The sequence below is a fragment of the Onychostoma macrolepis genome, chromosome 17 (assembly GCF_012432095.1).
Source record: "Onychostoma macrolepis isolate SWU-2019 chromosome 17, ASM1243209v1, whole genome shotgun sequence".
Classification (NCBI taxonomy): domain Eukaryota; kingdom Metazoa; phylum Chordata; class Actinopteri; order Cypriniformes; family Cyprinidae; genus Onychostoma; species Onychostoma macrolepis.
In genome coordinates, this window is record NC_081171.1 from 5,630,409 (window position 1) to 5,654,184 (window position 23,776).

A 23,776-nucleotide genomic window follows, 5' to 3' on the forward strand; every position below is an offset into this window, starting at 1 on the left:
ATTTTTATTTGTAAAATTTGACGGAAAATATAATAGACCATTTATTTATTTATTTATGAAATAATAAAACAATATAATAAAAGCCGGTATAGAAAACAATTATTTAATTTGGCAAAAGCATGCTGTTTTTATAATTTAATTTGTAGGAAGATGTATGTTCTTGGAAAACCCCTACACAATCTTGTGAAAAAAAGAAAGAAAGAAAACTGAAAAAAGAACGTTTTATTTGATAATTTATGTTGATTTTACTACAATGTTCAAAATAATGTAACAAAAGCCAGTATAAAAGCCAATTATTTAATTTGGCAAAAAAGCATGATGTTTTTATAGTATATTAGGTCCCACTTTATATTAGGTGGCCTTAACTACTATGTACTTACATTTAAATTAATCATTTGATACAATGCACTTATTGTGTACATACATGATGTTTTTACATTGTACTTATATTTTTAAAAATACCTGTATGTAGTTACATCTGTAATTAATTTCTGTAATTACATTTATAATTACTCTGTTGACCCATCCCTTACACCTTAACCTACCCATACCACCAAACCTGTCCCTAACCTTACCCGTATCCCACCTCAATAGCAGTAAAAGTGTTTTGCAATACAATAAGTACATTGTACTTATTTTTTGATGTAAGTACATAGTAGTTAAGGCCACCTAATATAAAGTGTGACCGTATATTATACGTGAATATGCCTTTAGCTTCAAAAAGTTTGTAAACCCCTGCTGTAAATAACATGTTGATGTTTATGCTGTTGTGAGGTGTAGTTGCGTCCCGTGACGTACAGGGGGCGCTTCTCCGACGCTTCAGATGATTGCTGCTGTTTTTCTAAACCGAGCTACTTGACTTGAACGATGATCACCGAGCTCTCAGTCAAGAACTCGTGTAGGATTTATCAAAACAATGAGCAGAATGCTACTTTTACCGGTTTAACCACGGAAACATGATTTAATCAATGCACGAGGTTGACTTTGAAGTTGAAACTCCGGTGAAGAATATAATGGGATTTACGAGCACCAAGTTAATTCATTAATCACCGCTGTTCAAACTTTCCTGAGGTGAAGGGGATAACTCAGCTCTTTAACAGAAGATGTTATAATGGGGGTTTCTCTTTGTATCCTGCTCTTTTTACTACACTTCAATGAGGGAATTCACGGTAAGTTTGTTTAATCATAATCGTGTAATCAGAGTTAGTGAACGCAGTGTTTCATTAAACTCACCAGTGCTGATGGTGTGTTGACGTGGATACTGTGTTTCAAGATAAACATCAGTTTAAGTGTAAAATTTACATACGGGACATTTATTATGAACACGCACACACACACACACACACACACACACACACACACACATACACAAAAACTATTTCATAACCCTCTTTTATAACTATATTTTTTCTAAAATTATAATTTCTCTTTTTTTCTTGTTTTTAAAAAAAAAAAAAAGTTTAATTTTTTTTTATCAAATACTAAGGATTCAGATTCAAAACTAATGGACTCTAAACGAATCTAAACCAATTCAGCATCTCTGTTTTTTATTATTGTGGTCGAGTGTGATTTAAAAAAAATTAAGTTTTTTTTATATTTTATCCACTGGATTATAGACAGAGAAGGTATTTGAAAAAGTATCCAGAAAGAGACTACTTTGTTTAGTTAAATGAAAAAGGCACACTTTTGTTATGCATCATTATTTAACCAAATACATTTTTAGAGTTTAATTCTGCTTCTGTTACAGCTGATTGAATCAATAGATAGATAGATAGATGGATAGGTATGCTACTTTATTGATAGTAGAGTTACATCATGAACCGGTCACTGTAGTTTCCTCATTCCTCTTTCCTGGGAAATGAATGCGGTCTTTGATGCAGATGTTTTGGCCAGCTGTGTTGTGTTGTCACAGTGGAGATCTTTCAGACATCTGCAGCATGCATGACGTCTGCTGTCCGCAGTCAGAACGTGCACACTGTCAGAGTTGCCAGAAATGGACCCAATACAATAGACGACTTAGAAAAGGGCACAAAAGCCACTTGAAGGAAATATGAAGTTTCTTTACAAATTTAGGTGTATATTACATATTGCACATGTCTTTTTCTGCAATTCTCTGAATTTTTTGTGATTTACTTGACATTTAAATGCAGGAAGCCACCAAGAAAGCTTGTGATGTGAATGTCAATTCACCTAAAAATGAAAATTTACTGAAAATTTTGCCGTTAAAGATGTAGGTGAGAACAGGTTTGCAGAAATCTAGCATTACATCACTTGCTTACCAATGGATCCTCTGCAGTGAATGGGTGCCGTGAGAGTTCAAACTGCTGATAAAAACATCACAATAATCTGCACAACTCCAGTCCATCAGTTACCATTTTGTGAAACGAAAAAACTGTGTTTGTAATGAACAAATCCATCATCAAGATGTTTTGAACCTGAAACAATTGCTTCCGGATAAAACTCCAGGCCATCTGTATTATTGCTTTCTTTTGGGTAATAATAGATAGAGAGTATAATTATGTTATAAAATTCATATGTATGCTCAGTTTGCATTTGCTTACCAAAAATCATTTTAAGCTTTTTAATCATTACTAGAACTCCCTCTGATCATGAAATGATCAGCTTATCAAGTATGTCCAAATGACTTGATATTACTTCGGTCATAAGTTTGCTTTAGATGCATGTCACACTGTGTGTCCTCCAGGATTACGGTTCACCAAAAACCCTTCCAACCAAACGGTGACTCAGGGTAACATGGCACGCCTGGGCTGTGCCTTTGAGGGTTTGAGTGAACCAGAGATCATCTGGATGAAGGATGGAGAGAAGATCTACAGCGCTGATCAGATGTACATCACATTGGATGCACATCACTGGGAGACCTTTCACAGGTAGCAAAATATGAACCTGGAACTGGACATCCTGGATGTTGTTCAGCATAGATGTTTCTTCAGTGGTTAGGAATGAAATGTAACTTATTGACACTGTTTTCAGGCAAGAACCGAGACATCAGACTGTATGAAGGGGATGTTGAAACCGATTGAAATATATTGTCATATGATTTGTCAAATCTCAGTTTCACTAACTATTTTCTAAAACAAGCGCCACTATTACTACTGTTTCTCAAACTAGTGTTAGGGGTTTGAACACGAACAACATGTGTCTTGTTGACATAAATAATAGGGTTTTCAGACCATTTAGACAAGGCAGACAATAGAACAGATAAAAAATCCGATAGATGTGCTTTGAAGGAGATATATAGACACCAGAATATCATAGAGATTTGTGGGTGAGCTATTTTGGTTTGGGCCAGTAAGCAAAAAAAAAAAAAAAACAGTCTTTTAACACTTTTTGCCTAAAAGGGAGTCTGTCCAGTTGTCATGAGACTGTGGCCTTGAGATTGCGACTTTGTTTCAGTATAATTTTTTTGTTTTATCACAGTGTGGGCGCAGAGCTAGAACACCAGAGCAGTTGTTTGTGCTTCTTTGTTAGATATCACAGTAACTCCAACATCACATGATCATCTTCACTACTGTCCGTATGGTAAAAGACACCAAGAAGCATGAATAATTTTATCAAGGACTTTTCTGTCAAGTCTAACATGTTTGTTACTGTAGCAAGTAACTTTGCCCTTCAAAGTTATACAAGATTATTTTCACCATTGTTAATACTAAGAAATGTTTCTTGAGCAGCGAATCAGCATATTAGAATAATTTCTGAAGGATCACTTGACTCTGAAGACTGGCGTAATGATGCCGAAAATTCAGCTTTGCATCACGGAAATAAATTACATTCTAATATATATTTAAATAGAAAACAACTATTTTAAATTGTAATAATATTTCACAATATTACTGTGTTACTGTATACAAATAAACACATCCATAAGAGACATCTTTCAAAAACATTAAGAAAATCTTACTAACCCCAAACATTTGAATGACTATATAAATGAAAATAAAGTGTCATGCTACAGTAAACTTGGAGATCATTTTGAACTTTCCATCGAACGTCTTTGCAAGCAGGTAAATGTAGCCCCTTCTGATTGGAATGTAGGCAGAAGACAGAGTAATGCAGATGGACATTAGTAACCTGAGCTTGCTTTACTGAAAGCTGTCAGGGTTGATAATCTCTTGCATGGTGTCGTGACGTAGTCCAGTTGCCCGTTTCCTAGATGCTGATTTAGTCCAGTCTTAGACTAAACACAGTTTGGGTGGAAATTTGCTTTTGCAAGTGTTGCCTGCTGTAAGATTAGGCTAAAGAGGATAACAAACAGTGAAGAGAGAAACTGGCTTAGTGTATTACAGAAGTCACGTTTTCTTGCCGAACGGCACGCTGCCAGCATAATCTATAAATGTCTAGTTTCCTGTGGTGGGTGTCATAGCTGTAAACAAATGTATACGTCATGCTTTTTTTTTTTTTTTATGTGAATGCAAGTCATGCCGTTGTTTGCGCAACTGACCTTTGTCTACATAAATCTCAGCACTCTTAGACTGACTGGCTCTTGTCTGGTTGTAAAACTTTGAGACGGATGTGGCTTTATTTCATGATTATTATTAGACAAGGTTGTGGCATTTGCTACTTTTCTAAGTCTATGTCAAGCCAAGTCACATTTATTTATATAGCACTTTATAAAAATGCAGATAATAATAATAAACAAGAAAATAACAGTGTTAATGTTGCAGAGTTCTTTGTGAAACAAGTACAATTTTAGCAGTAAAGCAGCTCTAAAAAGACAATAGTGTCATTATCCACCTCGGTTTAGTTCAATGTTGATTTGATTTAGTTCAGTAACAGTGTGAATGTTGTAAATGTTTGATATAAATGTATGCATTTGTGCTCATGGCACATTTGGTCAATAAATGTTATTTTGATTTACATCAACATGAGGGTGTGTAAATGGTTAATTTTACCCTTTAAAGAGTGTCTGTTCTGAGTGTTTCTTTCTTTTTAGTGTTAAATCAGTGCAGCAACAAGATGCCGGGAAGTACTGGTGTGAGGTTGAATATCACGACAGGATCATTTCCTCAGAGCCTGCTTGGATTACAGTCGAAGGTATGTCAGTTGCTGCTTCAGAATCCATCAAGTAATCGATTTATTAAATTATATCTTGTTGCTTTGGTGCAAACATTACATAGATTGGCACCTCCTGCTCGTATTTTAGGTGTGCCTCATTTTGTGGTGGAACCCGAGGATGTGGCTGCATTTGCAGGGGAGCCCTTCAACCTGACGTGTGCTGCATCAGGTCCTCCAGAACCTGTGGAGGTGCTGTGGTGGCTGGGAGGCGAACAGAAGGGGGATTTCACACCCTCCCCCTCAGTTCTCTTTGTTAAAGGTGAGAAACACCAAGGATCTGTCCCAATACACACATTTGCGGTCTTTGCACTTGACCACTTGTCTTCTTACATGACATATCTCCGGTATTTGCCCCAAATTTTCAAGTGGCTATGAGGATTGCAAGTGTGTGTAGAACAATTACCTGATGGGACACACTTACAACATGTGTTGTAAAAATGCAAGTAATGTTTTACAGAGCTTAATTTACACATTTGTGACCCTGGACCACAAAACCAATCATAAGGGTTAATTTTTCGAAATTGAGATTTATACATCATCTGAAAGCTGAATAAATAATCTTTCCGTTGATGTATGGTTTGTTAGGATCGGACAATATTTGGCCGAGATACAACTATTTGAAAATCTGGAATCTGAGGGTGCAAAAAAAATCAAAATGCTGAGAAAATCACATTTAAAGTTGTCTAAATGAAGTTCTTAGCAATGCATATTACTAATCAAAAATTAAGTTTTGATATATTTACAGTAGGAAATTTACGAAATATCTTCATGGAACATGATCTTTACCTAATGTCCTAATGATTTTTGGCATTAAAGAAAAATCAATAATTTTGACCCATACAATGTATTTTTGGCTATTGCTACAAATATACCCCAGCGACTTAAGACTGGTTTTGTGGTCCAGGGTCACATTTTGGTTTTTAATACTTTGTACTTTAAAATACTTCTAAAATATGTGTTCAGCAGTCCCTATGTAACAGTTGATGCAATTTGCAACACAAACTGCAGACTCATCAATAAAATGTGAATCACTTTGTTTTATTACAAAATTATGCGTAGTATCTAATTCAACTTACACTGGAAAGTTTCCCTCAAATTTTCATGATCTTGTGAGATCCTGGACATGATGCATAATGGTACGCTTAGTCTCAAATACTGCTACAATGCTATAGTGTGGAATTGGTGGCATTTATCAGATCTGGAACAATTCCATGCATTACTTTCTGTCATGTACACACATTCTCAAGTGGCCAAGACCCCAAGTACCCCAAAAGCCTTTTGAAACAAGTTCACTCAATTCACTCAACAACCAACAGGCAGCCTTTCCAGTCATGCCCTGATCTTTGAAACTGTTTAGCAAGCTTACATTTCAAATCATAAATGTCAATATACTGTATGTTCAAATCAGGCTAAAACTGTATTTTTTAGGTTGGTCTAATCTAATACACATAAATGTGATAGAGAAAAGCCAATCCAATATGCTAATCATTGGCACTTTAAAGTAAAAAAGCATTACTTCCTTTCCAACAGTCACCATGTTGAGCATTGCCATCTTCCCTCATTCATTTTTCATAAGTTGAACAGTTTTTAAAGTTAACCTTTTAAAGTTAAAATGTATGCTCTTGATTAGTTAGTTGCCTGTATGCCTCAGATGTAGGGCTGGGCGATATATCGAACGCGATTATCACGGAACCAGCTTTACTGAGGAGATGCATGCGATATATCGCCCAGCCCTACTCAGATGCCTCTATGATTAGTTAGTTACTCCCCAGTACTGCCCTGAAAACACTCGTATATTTCATTATTCAATGGAAGTTTGTTTGTGCATAACATTAAACAGTCAATGATCCTGTAGTATATTAATCACATTATGAAACATTCAGAATCCTCTTTCAAATCTTCTATCGGATGATATAATGGGCAGATAAATTGTAGAACTGAGTCACTGGTTGCTTTCAGTAGGTGGAGTGATTTTGAGTTTGGTGTAACAGTAGTGTGTTTCCAGTGGGGCACGTTTGTGCTTACTTGTGGTGTAATATTATATGGGATTGTGAGAGATTTTTAGCAACAGGGTGACTTTATTGATATTTTTGGTATGTTTCATTGCAGACTGTTACAAGTCATCATGTTCTTGTAGTAAAAAAGACTTATGTTAGTAGATAATGTCAAGGCCAGTTTACTGCCCTGCCTTTACATTTTGAAACTGGATCTTTTGTTCTGTGAGGGAATGCATTACAATGATCAATACTGTTAGTGTGGTAAAGAAGTAAACTTTAAATTTTAATAGCGTAATGCTGAGAAATCCTTGAGTCATTAGCTCTATGTAAGACTGTGTGTCATGCCTTCATATTAACAGCCACTTGCACCTTTGGCATAAATGGGTTTTTGACTCACTCAGTGTTAAGCTGAGCTGTTGTTTTTTCCAAGCAGTTTACTGAGAACAGATGACTCTGTCATGATTTAAAACAATGTCACAGCTGCCATGGCCTTGTTCACGAGGCGGGCTGAGACTTGAGGTCAGGATGTTTTTTTTAATCTTTCTTTGAGTTATTGAGAAAACTCCTGTTGCCTGACTCACTTCTGCGCATCAAATTAGCATACAGGTTGCCCAAGTTCAACCAGTTCTTCTTGAAACCTACATATATACAGGTGCATCTCAATAAATTAGAATGTCGTGGAAAAGTTCATTTATTTCAGTAATTCAACTCAAATTGTGAAACTCGTGTATTAAATTTACATTTACATTTACATTTATGCATTTAGCAGACGCTTTTATCCAAAGCGACTTACATTGCATTCAAGTTACAGTTTTTACATTTTTATCAGCTCTTGCTTTCCCTGGGAATCGAACCCATGATCTTGGCGTTGCTAGCACCATGCTCTACTATTTGAGCTACAGGAAAGCTAAATAAATTCAATGCACACAGACTGAAGTAGTTTAAGTCTTTGGTTCTTTTAATTGTGATGATTTTGGCTCACATTTAACAAAAACCCAACAAATTAGAATACTTCATAAGACCAATAAAAAAATATATATTTTTAGTGAATTGTTGGCCTTCTGGAAAGTATGTTCATTTACTGTATATGTACTCAATACTTGGTAGGGGCTCCTTTTGCTGTAATTCAAATTCGGCGTGGCATGAAGGTGATCAGTTTGTGGCACAGCTGAGGTGGTATGGAAGCCCAGGCTTCTTTGACAGTGGCCTTCAGCTCATCTGCATTTTTTGGTCTCTTGTTTCTCATTTTCCTCTTGACAATACCTCATAGATTCTCTCTGGGGTTCAGGTCTGGTGAGTTTGCTGGCCAGTCAAGCACTCCAACACCATGGTCATTTAACCAACTTTTGGTGCTTTTGGCAGTGTGGGCAGGTGCCAAATCCTGCTGGAAAATGAAATCAGCATCTTTAAAAAGCTGGTCAGCAGAAGGAAGCATGAAGTGCTCCAAAATGTCTTGGTAAACGGGTGCAGTGACTTTGGTTTTCAAAAAACACAATGGACCAACACCAGCAGATGACATTGAACCCCCAAATCATCACAGACTGTGGAAACTTAACACTGGACTTCAAGCAATGTGGGCTATGAGCTTCTCCACCCTTCTTCCAGACTCTAGGACCTTGGTTTCCAAATGAAATACAAAACTTGCTCTCATCTGAAAAGAGGACTTTGGACCACTGGGCAACAGTCCAGTTCTTCTTCTCCTTAGCCCAGGTAAGATGCCTCTGACGTTGTCTGTTGTTCAGGAGAGGACAACTGTAGCCAAATTCCTTGTGTGTGGTGGCTCTTGATGCCTTGACCCCAGCCTCAGTCCATTCCTTGTGAAGTTCACCCAAATGCTTGAATCAATTTTGCTTGACAATCCTCATAAGGCTGCGGTTCTCTCGGTTGGTTGTGCATCTTTGTCTTCCACACTTTTTCCTTCCACTCAACGTTCTGTTAACATGCTTGAATCAGGGGCGTATATTTCATCTAACAGTAGTGGGGGACAATAAACATAAAATTTCTCAAGAGCAATTTTTGAAGGGGACACAAATAATACAGCCAAAATTGTACTTGTAAGGATAGCTATGCGTACACAGCATGTGTACATAGCATGGAGACCGTGTTTAAACATGAGTTCGGTTCATATGGTTCACCACGCGTCATATTATAATTATTATTTTGCGTCATCCATAGTATTTTAGCTTTCGTCTGAAACCTAGTACGTCTCTTAGATATTCAACAGCATTAAGCCCACTGATCTGCCACTTAACATCATATTGAGCAAAACCCAACACACAGGTCTACAATATTAGCCAAATATCAGTTCACACACAGGCTTATCGCCGTGTTAGTTGTAGTGGGTGACAAGCTATGGTATTAAGCTTGTTAACCTTATAATCGTTCATAGAAAAAACATCGGATATCATAATTTTAATCATAAACATAGGGATTTACGCCTATGGCTTGGATACAGCACTCTTCTGTATACAGCCAGCTTCTTTGGCAATGAATGTTTGTGGCTTACCCTCCTTGTGAAGGGTGTCAATGATTGTCTTCTGGACAACTGTCAGATCAGCAGTCTTCCCCATGATTGTGTAGCCTAGTGAACCAAACTGAGAGACCATTTTGAAGGCTCAGGAAACCTTTGCAGGTGTTTTGAGTTGATTAGCTGATTGGCATGTCACCATATTATAATTTGTTGATATAGTGAATTGGTGGGTTTATGTTAAATGTTAGCCAAAATCATCACAATTAAAATAACCAAAGACTTAAACTACTTCAGTCTGTGTGCATTGAATTTATTAATTTAGTTTCACAATTTGAGTTGAATTACTGAAATAAATGAACTTTTCCACGACATTCTAATTTATTGAGATGCACCTGTATGTGTGTGTGTGTGTATATACAGTTGCTGGTCATATAATTAGAATATCATCAAAAAGTTTATTTATTTCACTAATTCCATTCAAAAAGTGAAACTTGTATATTATATTCATTCATTACACACAGACTGATATATTTCAAATGTTTATTTCTTTTAATTTTGATGATTGGAGCTTATAGCTCATGAAAGTCAAAAATCAGTATCTCAAAATATTAGAATATTTACATTTGAGTTTGAATAAATGACCATCCCTACAGTGTAAATTCTGGGTATCTCTTGTTCTTTGAAACCACAATAATGGGGAAGACTTCTGACTTGGCCATGATCCAGAAGACGAACATTGACACCCTCCACAAAGAGGGTAAGTCACAGAAGGTCATTACTGAAAGGTGTGGCTGTTCACAGAGTGCTGTATCAAAGCATATTAAATGCAAAGTTGACTGGAAGGAAGAATTTGGGTAGGAAAAGGTGCACAAGCAACAGGGATGACCGCAAGCTTGAGAATACAGTCAAGCAAAGCCGATTCAAACACTTGGGAGAGCTTCACAAGGAGAGAACTGAAGCTGGAGTCAGTGCATCAAGAGTCACCACGCTCAGACGTCTTCAGGAAAAGGGCTACCAAGCCACTTCTGAACCAGAGACAACGTCAGAAGCATCTTAACTGGGCTGTGGAGAAAAAAAAACTGGACTGTTGCTCAGTGGTCCAAAGTCCTCTTTTCAGATGAAAGTAAATTTTACATTTCGTTTGGAGATCAAGGTCCCAGAGTCTGAAGGAAGAGTGGAGAGGCACAGAATCCATGTTGCTTGAAGTCCAGTGTGAAGTTTCTACAGTCAGTGATGATTTGGGCTGCCATGTCATCTGCTGGTGTTGGTCCACTGTGTTTTTTGAAGTCCACAGTCAACGCAGCCATCTACCAGGAAATTTTAGAGCACTTCATGCTTCCTTCTGTTGACAAGCTTTATGGAGATGCTGATTTCATTTTCCAGCAGGACTTGGCACCTGCCCACACTGCCAAAGGTACCAAAAGCTGGTTCAATGACCATAGTGTTACTGTGCTTGATTGGCCAGCAAACTTGCTTGACCTGAACCCCATAGAGAATCTGTGGGGTATTGTCAAGACGAAGATGAGAGACACCAGACCCAACAATGCAGATGAGCTGAAGGCCACTATCAGAGCAACCTGGGCTCTCATAACACCTGAGCAGTGCCACAGACTGATCGATTCCATGCCACGCCGCATTGCTGCAGTAATTCAGGCAAAAGGAGCCCCAACTAAGTATTGAGTGCTGTACATGCTCATACTTTTCATTTTCATACTTTTCAGTTGGCCAAGATTTCTAAAAATCCTTTCTTTGTATTGGTCTTAAGTAATATTCTAATATTATGAGATACTGATTTTTGACTTTCATGAGCTGTAAGCTCTAATCATCAAAATTAAAAGAAATAAACATTTGGAATATATCAGTCTGTGTGTAATGAATGAATATAATATACAAGTTTCACTTTTGAATGGAATTAGTGAAATAAATCAACTTTTGATGATATTCTAACTATATGACCAGCACCTGTATATGTGTGTATATATATATATATATATATATATATATATATATATATATATATATATATATATATACACACACACATTTCAAATATCTATATTAGTATTAATATTTTAAAATATATTTCAATTATCATCAAAATAATGTTAGATTATAATGTCATTTTAATGCATTGTGTTTCCTTCTGAAGCATCAGTGAGCATTTGAACCTTCTGTAATAGTTGCATATGATTCCCTCAGTTGTCCTCAGTGTGAAAAGATGTATCTCAAAATCATACTGTCATTGTCGGAAAGGGTTCTAATGCACAAAAATGCTAAAAAACTAAAGAATGTGTGAAACCTGAAGGATTTTTGTCAAGAACAGCAGGCAGTTTATCCATTCAGCTATCAACTATCACCAAACAAAAAAACATTTAGATCATTCAGGTAACAACACTGTATTAACAATCAAGTGTATGTAAACTTTTGAACGGGGTCATTTTTATAAATTCAACTATTATTTTCTCATGTGGACTATATGTAAACATTTTTTATGTGAAATATCTTATGTAGGTCTGTACTAAATAAACAATAACATGCATTTTGTATGATCCCTCTTATTTTGATAAAATAATTAACATTTTGCAGATTCTGCAAGGTGTATGTAAACTTTTGACCTCAAATGTTCTTTCCTTATTTCATTCTTTTAATATTGGGATGAAATGCGACCCATTTAATATGCATTTTTGCAAGCATATTAAATATGAGATATAAACATTTTGAGATATCATTACTCCATGAAGCGCTGACCACAGCAATATGTTTCTCATTTGCTCAACCAGGTGTGAATGACAGTATAAAGTTTTACTGTGAGGCTAAGAACGCTCGAGGCATCTCCGTGTCACGCACAGGCACAGTGCACATTAAAGGTGAGACATACCATAGTGTTTTTCACTTCCAGCTCACATAAAGTTTATTGCTGTAATTCAATGTAATTCCATACAGAATGCAAAATTAGTTGTTGGTTTTTGTTTTAGCAGTAGTCCATCATATATTTTAACAGCTGTATTACACAGTCAACTACACAAATATAACCACAAAAGTCCAAAGGCACAAAAAGCTCCCAGCAGAGTGAAGATGAATACACGTCGTTGTTATGATGTTTTTCTTTACATGTGATTCTTATGTGCAGTCCGCCCTGATTCCCCCCAGGATGTCAAGGTACATCATGTGTCTGATCTTAATATAACCTTAACATGGAGTCCAGGTTTCACTGGGCACTCACAGCTTTCCACCTGCACTATACAGGTAGAGTATACGTGTTACTACATAGTTTTTGACATTGTTGCATGTCTTTTTCTGTTAATGTCCTCATGCTTGTCCTATTGTCGTACAGTCTTAGTTGACCCCTAAATGAAAATCATTTATTCAAATGTTTTGTTATTTGTTATTCCAAACCCGTATCACTTTCCTCCTGTGTAACACATAGCAGATGTTAGGGAGAATGCTTTACACTGCTCACAGGTTGGGTGGACTACTTTTAAGGTGCTTTTGTCCTTTTTAAAGCACCTAGCACCATTGACTTAAATTGTATGGAACCCTTCCTTTAACAATATGGTGTTTGGTTCTCAGAAAACATGGTTCACTTTTTATTTTTAGCTTAGATTGTGCTAGTGACTCATAAACTAGACCCTCATTACATCTGGAGAAGAGTGAGACATCTGTAAAAACAGAGCAGTCCCACTGCTCTCTTGAGAAAACATTTTTCCAAAAAAAAAAAAAAAAATGTTTTTCTTTATATAAGCTTATTCCTGCCATGAAATAAAAATCTAAACAAGGTAATTGCAGCTCTTTGTCTCACAATTCTGACTTTTTTAAAAAACAAATCTGAGTTTTTACCACACAATTTATTTATTTTTCTCGCAATTCTGAGGCTCAGAATTGTGAGTTTATAACTCAACATGAAAAGAGAAGTATGAACTGTGAGTTATAAACAATTCTGACTTTTTCCTCATAGTTGTGAGTGTATAAGTTGCAATAACCTTTTTTATTGTTTCATTCTGTGGCGTAAACAAAAAACAGTAAAATGTAAATTTTGACTTCAAAGAAAAAAGTCATAATTATGAGACAAACTCATAAGTACGAACTTATAACTCACAATTCTGAGAAAAAAAGTCCGAATTACGAGATGTAAATTCATAATTATGAGTTTAGAACTTGCAATTGCAAGATATAAACTTGCAGTTGTGACAAAAAGTCAGAATTGTAAGATATAAACATGAAGAAAAAGTCACTTTTATTCCGTAGCCTTATTAATTCCAAAATAAGCTTCCATATCTATTTAAAGGGATAGTTCACCCAAAAATGAAAATTTGATGTTTATCTGCTTACCCCCAGGGCATTCAAGATGTAGGTGACTTTGTTTCTTCAGTAGAACATACACAAAGATTTTTAACTCAAACCGTTGCAGTCTGTCAGTCATATAATGGCAGTCAATGGTACTCACGGCTTTGAGAGTCAAAAAAACATACACAGACAAAACCAAATTAAACCCTGCAGCTCGTGACGATACATTGAGGTCTAAAGACACGAAATAATCGGTCTGTGCCAGAAACTGAACAGTATTTATATCATTTTTTACCGCTGATCCACCGCAATGTCCAACTGTCCTGAGCGCGTTCACACAACAGCCGGCTGTGTATGTTGTGTCTGTGTATGTTTTTTTCACCTACATCTTGGATGCCCTGGGGGTAAGCAGATAAACATCAAATTTTCAAACTATCCTTTTAAGTAAATAGTTAGCAAATTCTTTCTTTTCTTTTCTTTTTTAAATTCTCAGAATTTAAATCCATATGCTTAAATTAAATTAAATTAAAATGATTTTTACCAGTTTTAAAGGCTCATGTGGATTATGTGCCATAATGAGATGAGAAATATCTGAGACTGTGATCATTTGTAGGTGTCAAAGGGACCTGGAAAGAAGGTAAAACTTCGTGATGTGGATGTGGTAGTTCCACCCTTCCAGCATGTGTTCGAGGGACTCAGCAGTTACTCAAATTACAGTGTCAGAATCCGGTGTGATAACGAGGTGGGCTCTTCCCCCTTCTCTCCTTGGGTGGACTTTCACACTCCAGAGGCAGGTATGTGAAACATTAGATAAGGTAATGTCATTATGCATGCATGTTGTTTCTTTCTAATGTGTTCTGAGTCAAATTAACATTAATGGCTTTAGCTCAAATGGCACCGCTGTTGAAATTAAATTACAGACTTACATTCATGCATTTGGCAGACACTTTTATCCAAAACAGCTTGTATTGTATTCAAAGTAAGTATTTTATCAGCTCTTGCATTCCCCGAGAATCGAACCCATGACCTTGGCATAGCTAGTTCAGTCCCATGGGCAAAATTGATCAGACTTCTCTGGTCAAAATGTTTAGGTTTTTTATTTATAGCCAATTTAATATTTTAAAGCAAAACAAAAATTTTTGCTTGAAAATATTTAATTGGCTATAAACTGCTATTAATGAGTGCTGTGCCTATAAAAGTAGTTTTGATGATGTGTGTAACTTTCTTGACTTTAATAGCATAAGCATAATATGCAGACTATAAATAAGCTATTTGAAGGCCCCCTGAAATGTGTATATATTGGAAAACTCAAATTCATTGGTGATTTGAAAATCATAATAACGTTTACTACTGTAGATTTTGTAAAAGCTTAAGAAAATAAGACTTATTTTTTAGGACTTGTTTGATATGTGATATGAAAATTAAAAATATTTTTAATGAAATGAATACATTTAATAAACAAATTTATAAAATTATTAAATAACTAAATTAAAGTAATTTATTTTTTGGACAAAAAAAACATACATTTCAAAATACTCCTACAATTCTTTAGATTTTCATGTGAAATTTGATCTGGTCATTCTTATACATTGTGTCTGCTGAAGAGTGTTGAGGTACTAAGAAGAGAGGAAGGAAGGAAGGAAATTACGTTTGTAGAGCTCAGATCCATCTCGAAGAAAGCTTATAGCTACAACATGCTTTGCTGCATACATCACTAAATTATTAGGCTTGGATCAATGAGGGCTAATTGACACTGACGTATTTAATTCCAAACTGAGGTAAAACAGTCCTGAGTGACTAACATTTTTAATATTCCATAGGGAATAAAACCGTTAGCCAGTTTGACCAAAGTTTTGGTGGGTTGGAAGTAAACAAACAACCCAGAGAGCTGGTTCTGGCCAGATGCCTGGGGCGAGGGGGTTTGGAAGGGGAGGAGCTGGTGGATGGGTTTGAGGAGCAGAAGGGGTTTCTGAAGTTGACCCTGTTTGCATGTTTGTAAACTGCTAGCACTGGCTGCAGTCCAGTAGATTCCAGGCTGAGTGGTACAATGCACCATTGTGTGTGTCCCCAATCCATATCAATGCAATGCTGCCACATACAGCGTCCAATATGCTGCCACCTACTGGCCAAAACAGTCGTTGCAACTATTTAAATGGATTTGATTTACTGCCTATTATATTTTTCTTTCTTATTCAGTGGAGAAAATGTGAACAAATTCCATCTGGGCCTGGCTGTGACTTATTTATTGTTACGCAGAGGCATTTGACTCATACTTTTGTCTGTACAATGGTAATTGACCCTCTGTACTCTCCCCTTTTTTTTTTCATATCTTTCTTACACAGCACCATCAGCAGCTCCAAAGAACTTTACCTTTGAACTCATCGAGCAGCAGCTCACTCTGTCCTGGGCGGCACTGGATCAGGAGGAGCTACACGGAAAGTTACTAGCATATAAAGTGCAGTGGAACCAGGGAGGAGAGAGTCAGGTACATCATTGTAAAGGAAGATACTTATAAAGGAAATTTTGCTACACTGACTCTATTATTGAACTGATTTGTTTCAGTATTGAATCTGAATAGAGCTGGATGAATAGCGCTCTTCTGTTGAGCTGCTTTATTGCTAAATTGAATGATTTCAGAATGTATTAACTTTGCAACATTGACACCATTATTAAACATTGACACTATATTAATAAATATAATATAAAAAGTTACCTTTCTCCTGTTATTGATAATGGGTAAAAATTTGATTAGTTTATATGATATAATATCATATGCACACCAGGTTTGGATGTCTAAAGGTCATTGATTTTCCTTTGTCATGACATTTAAGAGCTACCCACCCTTAAATGTTATGCACAATTTGATTTTTGTCTTTATAGGATCCCTTACTTTTTAAAGACAACGTTGCCCGTCTCTCGGGTGCAGGGCGCTTCTTTAACGCCACTTTCCAAGTTGCAGCATGCACAATGGCAGGATGTGGCCCGTGGAGTCAGCCTGTTCTCGTGATGCCCGTGTCAGGTCTGTCCACTCTTATTGTCTGCCCTCCTGCCTTTTGAAATTGGGATTTCTGCGGTCACTGCAGCTTTTTTGTGACTGCATGTTCCCATAATGCAGCACTCTGAGAGATTTTTTTCTTTGTGTGGCTCATTATGCAGGAATGGCGTGGCTTCAGGCACTTTTGAGCAGAAGTGGTGTTTAACGCTCTTGTCTCGTTTCAGCCATGCAGGCTCAGACCCAGAGGGGCCACATGTGGGTGGGGCTGCTTTTCGGCCTTCTTGTGGCCACCATGGTGGGACTCCTGTTGATTGTACTGGTTCGCAACAGAGGCAAAGAGACCCAGTTTGGGTACGTTTTTACTGAATGTTACACATTAATACACCATATATCCTTCCCAAAATGTAGTAACTACACATTTTGTCTGAAATAGGACTGGAATCTGGCAAACTGTGATCTGTTCTTTTACAGTTTGGATCAACTATTCTCAAAATGATTAAAAATTGGATATAAATGTATCGAAGTTGTAGTCCAAGAATTTTAAACCCATTTTCTCACTTCCAGTCATTATGTGTTTGTGTGTTTTAGGCAGTTTGATTAAAATACATTTCTAAATTGTTATTTAAAACTGTGAAATAGGGGTTATTTTTAATGTTTTGGTTTGTTTGCAGGTCTGCATTTGCTGCTTCAGGGACAGATGTGCCAGTTTCCTTTACAGCTGCCAGGTCCTTCAACAGGCAGTTCCCTGAGCCCCCAGAATCCACATGTAAGTGAACACATTGCTGTGCCCAACTGCCCCATCATAAAACATCCTACAGTACATGTTTTACAGGAAATTATGAATTTCGACTCTGTTTCCCTCTAGTGGACAGTCTAGGAATCAACAGTGATTTGAAGGCCAAGTTACAGGATGTTCTCATCTCTGAAAGGCTATTAACTCTGGGACGAATGCTTGGAAAAGGTACATTATACCCATAAGAACTCGGACCAATTTCTCCTTATAGGAAAATTATGGGGCATATAAAACAGATCAAATGGACCACTTATAACATGTTTCTGCAGTTATTTTTGAAATACAACCCCTCCTTGTGAAAGATCTGTAATGTTACATATAGATGACATTGGGCGTTTATTTCTCAATTGAAAAAAAATAATTTTATCAATTTTTTTTTTTTTTTTTGCTAAATAACATTTTTTTTTTTGCTTTACCACACACAACATATATCAAAATGATTAATTTTCTGGGAAGATAAAAGAAAAAGCTTTTTCAGAAGTAATACAGTTTTTACTGTGTTACTACATAACTGTGACCATTAAATTTTACAACAACGCTTTTGTAACATATCAAAATTCTACCTTTTCAGGTATATGGTTTAACCAGAAATTAATTTTTAGATTATTAAATTTTAACTCCAAAATGTGCGAACTGAATAAAAATAAATCTCTACCTCACACTGGAGGTCAACATGTTAAACATGTAGATTTTTTAAAATATGCTTTGAAATGAGCAGCAGAAAATATATAATACTAAAATAATTGAATCAATTAATTGAGCAGCTCATTACCATTTTTCTTAATGTGACAAATACGTCACATCAAAATTCCACCTACTTTTATAAGATTAATAGCCCGATGTGACATATGTCACCACAATATCTTTGTAGCTTGTTTTATATCATTTTGTTCAAGAAATGTATTAAAATCAGGTTAAGAGTAATCTTGGATATGCTATTAAAACATTAGAATTAACAAAAACAAGCATTTTTAAAAATTGCTGACACCGCAGCATGTGCTAACCAGACAGGACACCATTTTGGAAATGATGCCTTGGCAACAAAAAAATGCACACATTGTCACATGACTGAACCTGGGTGTTCATTATATGTCACTTTTTAGGGACTTCCTGAGTTGAAAGTGAGGGATGATGCTTTAAAAAGACCTTTCCAGATAATCACCAGTGTTTGTGACACCCGCGTCACAGTGGGTTCTTGTGGGTTATGACTTGGATGTTCACTTGATTATTAATGAAGGTTCAGTGTTGAAAACCATTTTTGCTGCTTAATATTTTTGTTGAAACACTGATACATTTAGTTTCAGTATTCTTTGATGAATAGAAAGTTAAAAATAACTGAATAGATGCTGAAAAAGATGGTGAAATCCTTTGTAACATTATAAATGTCTTTACTGTCACTTTTGATCAATTTAATGCAACCTTGCTAAATACAAGTATTCATTTCTTTCTTGAAAAAAGAGCACAGATGTTTTCAATGTTGATCATTTAAAAAAAAAATTTCTTGAGCAGCAAATCAGCATATTTCTGAAGGATCATGTGACACTGATGACTGGAGTAATGATGCTGAAAATTAAGCTTTGCATCACAGGAATAAGATACACTTTAAAATACATCAATAGATACGTAAATATATCAATAGAAAAATTGCTGTACATTGTAATAATTTTTCAGAATATTACTGTTTTCACTGTATTTTTGATCAAATAAATGAAGCCTTAGTTAGCATAAGAAATGTATATGTATACAGAGGGGACAAATAAAATAAAAACATTGTCTTAATTGTGTTCGTTGCGGTCAAAATAACTCACATTAGGAAGAATATTAATATTAATGGGTTTTGTTTTCTAGGTGAGTTTGGATCTGTGAGGGAAGCTTTTCTCAAATTGGAAAATAACTCTGGGCAGAAGGTTGCTGTGAAAGTCCTAAAAAGTAAGTGAACATCTAAAATGATTGGTTAATGAGCAGGTGGATGTCTGTGGGCCATGATATTGGTGTTTTCAGTGTTTCTGTGCATTGATGTATCTCACAGATGACATTAACTCATCCAGTGACATTGAGCAATGTCTGAAAGAGGCTGCCTATATGAAAGACTTCCATCATCCCAATGTCATTCAGCTCATTGGTTAGTGGGCACACTTTTCCTTTTCTGCTTGACCTTTGGGTTACAATCTGTTTGCTTTAACATATGGTTGTGATTTCACTCCCGCAGGTGTGAGTCTGCACAGAAGAGCCCAGCAGCGGCTACCTGTTCCTATGGTGATCCTGCCCTTCATGAAACATGGAGATCTCCACACATTTCTTCTCATGTCCCGCCTCGGAGATGAACCTTTTGTATGTTTATTACCTGTCACTTCGTCAAACACACAGCTACTGTAGATGTAGATGTCTGAAGTTGTCTCTTGTTTTTGTAGACTCTGTCTCAGCAAATTCTTATCCAGTTCATGCTGGATATTGCTCGAGGGATGGAGTATCTAAGCAGCAAAAACATCATCCATCGGGATTTGGCTGCTCGCAACTGCATGTGAGTTATTTCATGTGCATGTAACAGCAGCACAATTTTAATCGTATTTAATAGACGTGTAAACTATCCAAATGTATCCAAATATTTTTATATTGCTTATTAACCACAAACTCTCTGGATTAGCTCAAATGTAATATTTTTCATCATTTGCATCCTCACTGTTAGGTTGAATGAAAACATGAGTGTGTGTGTAGCAGATTTTGGTCTCTCAAAAAAAATCTACAGCGGTGACTACTATAGACAAGGATCTGTCTCTAAGTTGCCTGTAAAGTGGATTGCTTTGGAAAGCCTGGCAGATAATGTCTACACAACACAGAGTGATGTGGTAATGAACACTGTTTGTCTGTATTTGTTATTTCTTTAATATTAGTTGTTAGAATTTCATACTTTTAGACCTTCTTCTTAAAAAGGAATTACTACTGTATCTTTGCTATTCTCACACCAGTCGGATATACAATTTAGTGGTCATAATATAAATATATTTGATCACAGAATGATCAAATGAAATCTAGTATCCCAGAAAGCCATATAATATATTAAAATGATAGTTTCTTAAAACAAAAATGCTCATGATTTCTTAATCGTATTTACTAGTATATAGTCCTTCCTGGTAATGATGATTTTTGTTTTTTTTAATTAAGTGGGCATTTGGTGTAACCATGTGGGAGATCATGACTAAAGGCCAAACACCTTATCCAGGGGTGGAGAACTCCGAAATCTATGAGTATCTTATCAAAGGAGAAAGACTCAAACAGCCTCCTGACTGTCCTGCTGACATGTAAGTTTTATTAATTAATATATCATATTTTTTTGGAACATATAATAAAGTCTCTAAAATGCATTTCTTTTTACATTTATTTGATCAAAGATGACATCTGTTTAAAACATAAATACAACAAAAACAGTAATATTGTGAAATAATTATTTAAAATAACTCTTTTCTGTTTTAGTGTATTATAAATTTTCATTTATTTCTGTGATGCAGAGCTGAATTGTCAGCATTATTACTCCAGTCTTCAGTGTCACATGATCCTTCAGAAATCATTCTAATATGCTGATATGCTGCTGAAGAAAAATGTATTATTTCTTATGTTGAAAACTTTTTTTTTTTGTCATACTTTTTCAGGGTTCTTTGATGAATAGAAAGCTCAAAACAGCAGCATTTATTATTAATAGTATTTTTTGACAATGTAAAAGTAGCTTTTTTTGATAACTTTTGATCATTTTAATGCATCCTTGCTGAAAGTATTAATTTCTTTAAAAAAATCTTATTGACACCAGACTTTTGAATGGTAGTGTATTTAATACTAAAAGTGACAAAACGTTTTAAAACCATACTAATTTTTAATATTCATTAATACAGTTTTTCTGCTTCAGAATTTTGTGCTAAATCCAATATTTTACTTGCTGTTTTTTGTAATTGTTTGAGAAATTTACTAGCAATTTCTACACCAATTTTACACCCGTGTATATAATATAAAAACTATTCCATCTTTTCTCACTTCCAGTTATGAAATCATGCACAGCTGTTGGTCTCCTGTCCCAAAGTGTCGTCCTAGTTTTCAAAACCTCATTGACCAGTTGGAGCTCTTGTGGGCAAAACTGAATCCAGCTCCTGTAAAAGAACCGCTGCTGTATGTCAACCTGGAGGAAGAGGAAGGAGAACAGGCCTCTGGGCCGGTGGCAGATGCCGGGACCCGTAGTAGTGAAGAGCCCTCATGGGGGGTACCGTGGCAGTGTGTAGGTATAGAGGAAGATGAAAAGGACTGGTTAATGGTGTCATCAGGAGCTGCTCTTGCTATTGGTGGAGACTACCGGTACATCATCGGCCCACATGGTTGCGTCGTTGATGAAGAAAGCAGGCACTCTGACGACGGCCTGTCTGAGGATGTCAAGGACGAGGAAGAGGATGTTATCATTAATGTGTGATTTTTGTCGTCATATTTCCCCATGCTTACATAATTCTACTAGGTAATGATTGCACAACTTGTAAAGACTCTTGTAAAGAACAGTGAGTCCGTAAAAACATTCCTTCGTCGTTTTACTGGTTAAATTCCAGGAATAATGCTTAACACAAAGAACTGTTCTCCATGCTAACTCTAGAGGCATGACATGGACGTACAATCAGCTGCTAATACCTTTTAGAAACATGATTTGACAACTTTATTTCAATGGTAATTATTAATTATGACTGTAGCAAAGCCAGTGTTTCAACAAATGTGATTTTTAAAGTGTAAAATGTACATCTTTGTGCAAATGTGTCTTTGCAGGTACAGTGCCGGCATTTTTTTGTGTGTGTTTTATATGTATGAATTGTCAATCACATCCTGGGACTCACATATGTGGTGCCTTTGTTTTCAAACATTTCTGCACATTTGTTACGTTGCATGAAGAAATTCTTTTGGATTTATAATGCATACTATGACGTAAGCTCATACTGTCATTGCTATATTTGTACTTAAAGGAATGTTTGGGGCTAAATACAAGTTAAGCTGTGTAAGCTTACTGAATTATTTCTATGGAATAGTGTTTTTGCTGCAGGACAACATGTGAAAGATTTGCCATCAGTTTCACTTCTGATAATAATGCCATAGAAAATAAGAGCTTATAAAAACAAACAAAAATGTGTTGTGTACATGGAGAAATTGCACTATAGACCTCCATTGTAAGCATGTTACCATCAACACTTTTTTTTGTTTGCTAGGGCTGAGTTATTTTCTATGGTTGTTGCTTTTAAACCAGATCGCTCCGTTAGCCTGCACAGTAAATCTTATTTAAAGCATTCTGAGGATGGGATATCAAGGGACAACAGGTTTTATTATGTGCAAATAATTTGTGTTTTATGTTGTATGTTATGATTACTCAAAACAGCAAGAATTGCCACATAGAATGAAAGCTTGTTTTTGATAATTGTGTTTTTGAACCTGTTCATGAGTTGTAAATGTTGGACGTTTCTAAAATCAGTAGATTTTGTTTTAGTTCATCACTTTACAACTCAGTTTTAGAGTGTTAGGTCATGTAACAAACTTTCATATGTGTCGTCTTGTGAATACATCTGACACATCATTTAGTGTTATTAACCCTTGTAAAGAGGGCTGCCTGCTCAGCCTAGAACAATTAAATGGGCAAAGATAATGTTAGCATGAAATACGTTGAAAGATGTTATAAAACTTGGAGACAGACTAAAATGGGTTTATTATAATTACAGCTATACAGATTTCAACACAGTCCAGACAGTGAACAATGCCTTTAATGCAAGCAAAATGTGGATTTTTGTTGTTGTTTCAGAGTTATTACAAATAGCAAGAATTTTGCACAAAATGGCAATTCCTGAGATCTTGTTGTTGACCTTCTGGGTGGTGCTTACAGCTGTGAAATTGTAGAATTATTTTCCAGTTTGTTTCATAAAAAGTAAATAAAACATTCATTCTAGACTCAAAAAACTTGTTGGGGTTTCAGACTATATATATATATATATATATATATATATATATATGTGTGTGTGTGTGTACTGGTATATGGTTTATAAGGACACAAATGTGTATAATTAATGGGTACTACAACCTAAACATGGTTTATGATGACACTTCCTGTGTCCCCGTAAAACAAAAGGCTTAAAAAAACATACAAAACGGTGTTTTAT

At 35.9% G+C, this 23,776-nt stretch overlaps 2 protein-coding genes across 2 annotated transcripts in view; one reads left to right on the forward strand and one right to left on the reverse strand.

Moving 5' to 3' along the window:
* Window positions 1–1,279, reverse strand: part of mipol1 (mirror-image polydactyly 1) — a 73,238-nt gene extending 71,959 nt beyond the window's left edge. Inside the window, exon 1 of the transcript XR_009266729.1 lies at window positions 1,234–1,279. The gene's annotated coding sequence lies outside the window, so the exon portion shown is untranslated. The remainder of the gene's footprint in view (window positions 1–1,233) is intronic.
* tyro3 (TYRO3 protein tyrosine kinase) lies at window positions 812–23,565 on the forward strand. The gene is made up of 19 exons (XM_058749426.1): window positions 812–1,169; window positions 2,705–2,888; window positions 4,952–5,052; window positions 5,162–5,332; window positions 12,321–12,407; window positions 12,671–12,786; window positions 14,438–14,618; window positions 16,167–16,309; window positions 16,705–16,843; window positions 17,044–17,170; window positions 17,491–17,585; window positions 17,685–17,780; window positions 19,461–19,541; window positions 19,642–19,734; window positions 19,822–19,943; window positions 20,024–20,133; window positions 20,299–20,458; window positions 20,775–20,911; window positions 21,642–23,565. The coding sequence occupies exons 1-19, from the start codon at window positions 1,112–1,114 to the stop codon at window positions 22,060–22,062; spliced, it is 2,622 nt and encodes an 873-aa protein (XP_058605409.1). The 5' UTR covers window positions 812–1,111; the 3' UTR covers window positions 22,063–23,565.
* Window positions 23,566–23,776: the final 211 nt, after the last annotated feature.

What these genes read in the sequence shown, in the direction of transcription:
- tyro3 (XM_058749426.1), top strand. Translation starts at nt 1,112, where the DNA reads ATGGGGGTTTCTCTTTGTATCCTGCTCTTTTTACTACACTTCAATGAG. An exon ending in AGGCACAGTGCACATTAAAG is followed by an intron (nt 12,408 to 12,670) that starts GTGAGACATACC and finishes TCTTATGTGCAG; the next exon opens with TCCGCCCTGATTCCCCCCAG. An exon ending in ACCAGGGAGGAGAGAGTCAG is followed by an intron (nt 16,310 to 16,704) that starts GTACATCATTGT and finishes TTGTCTTTATAG; the next exon opens with GATCCCTTACTTTTTAAAGA.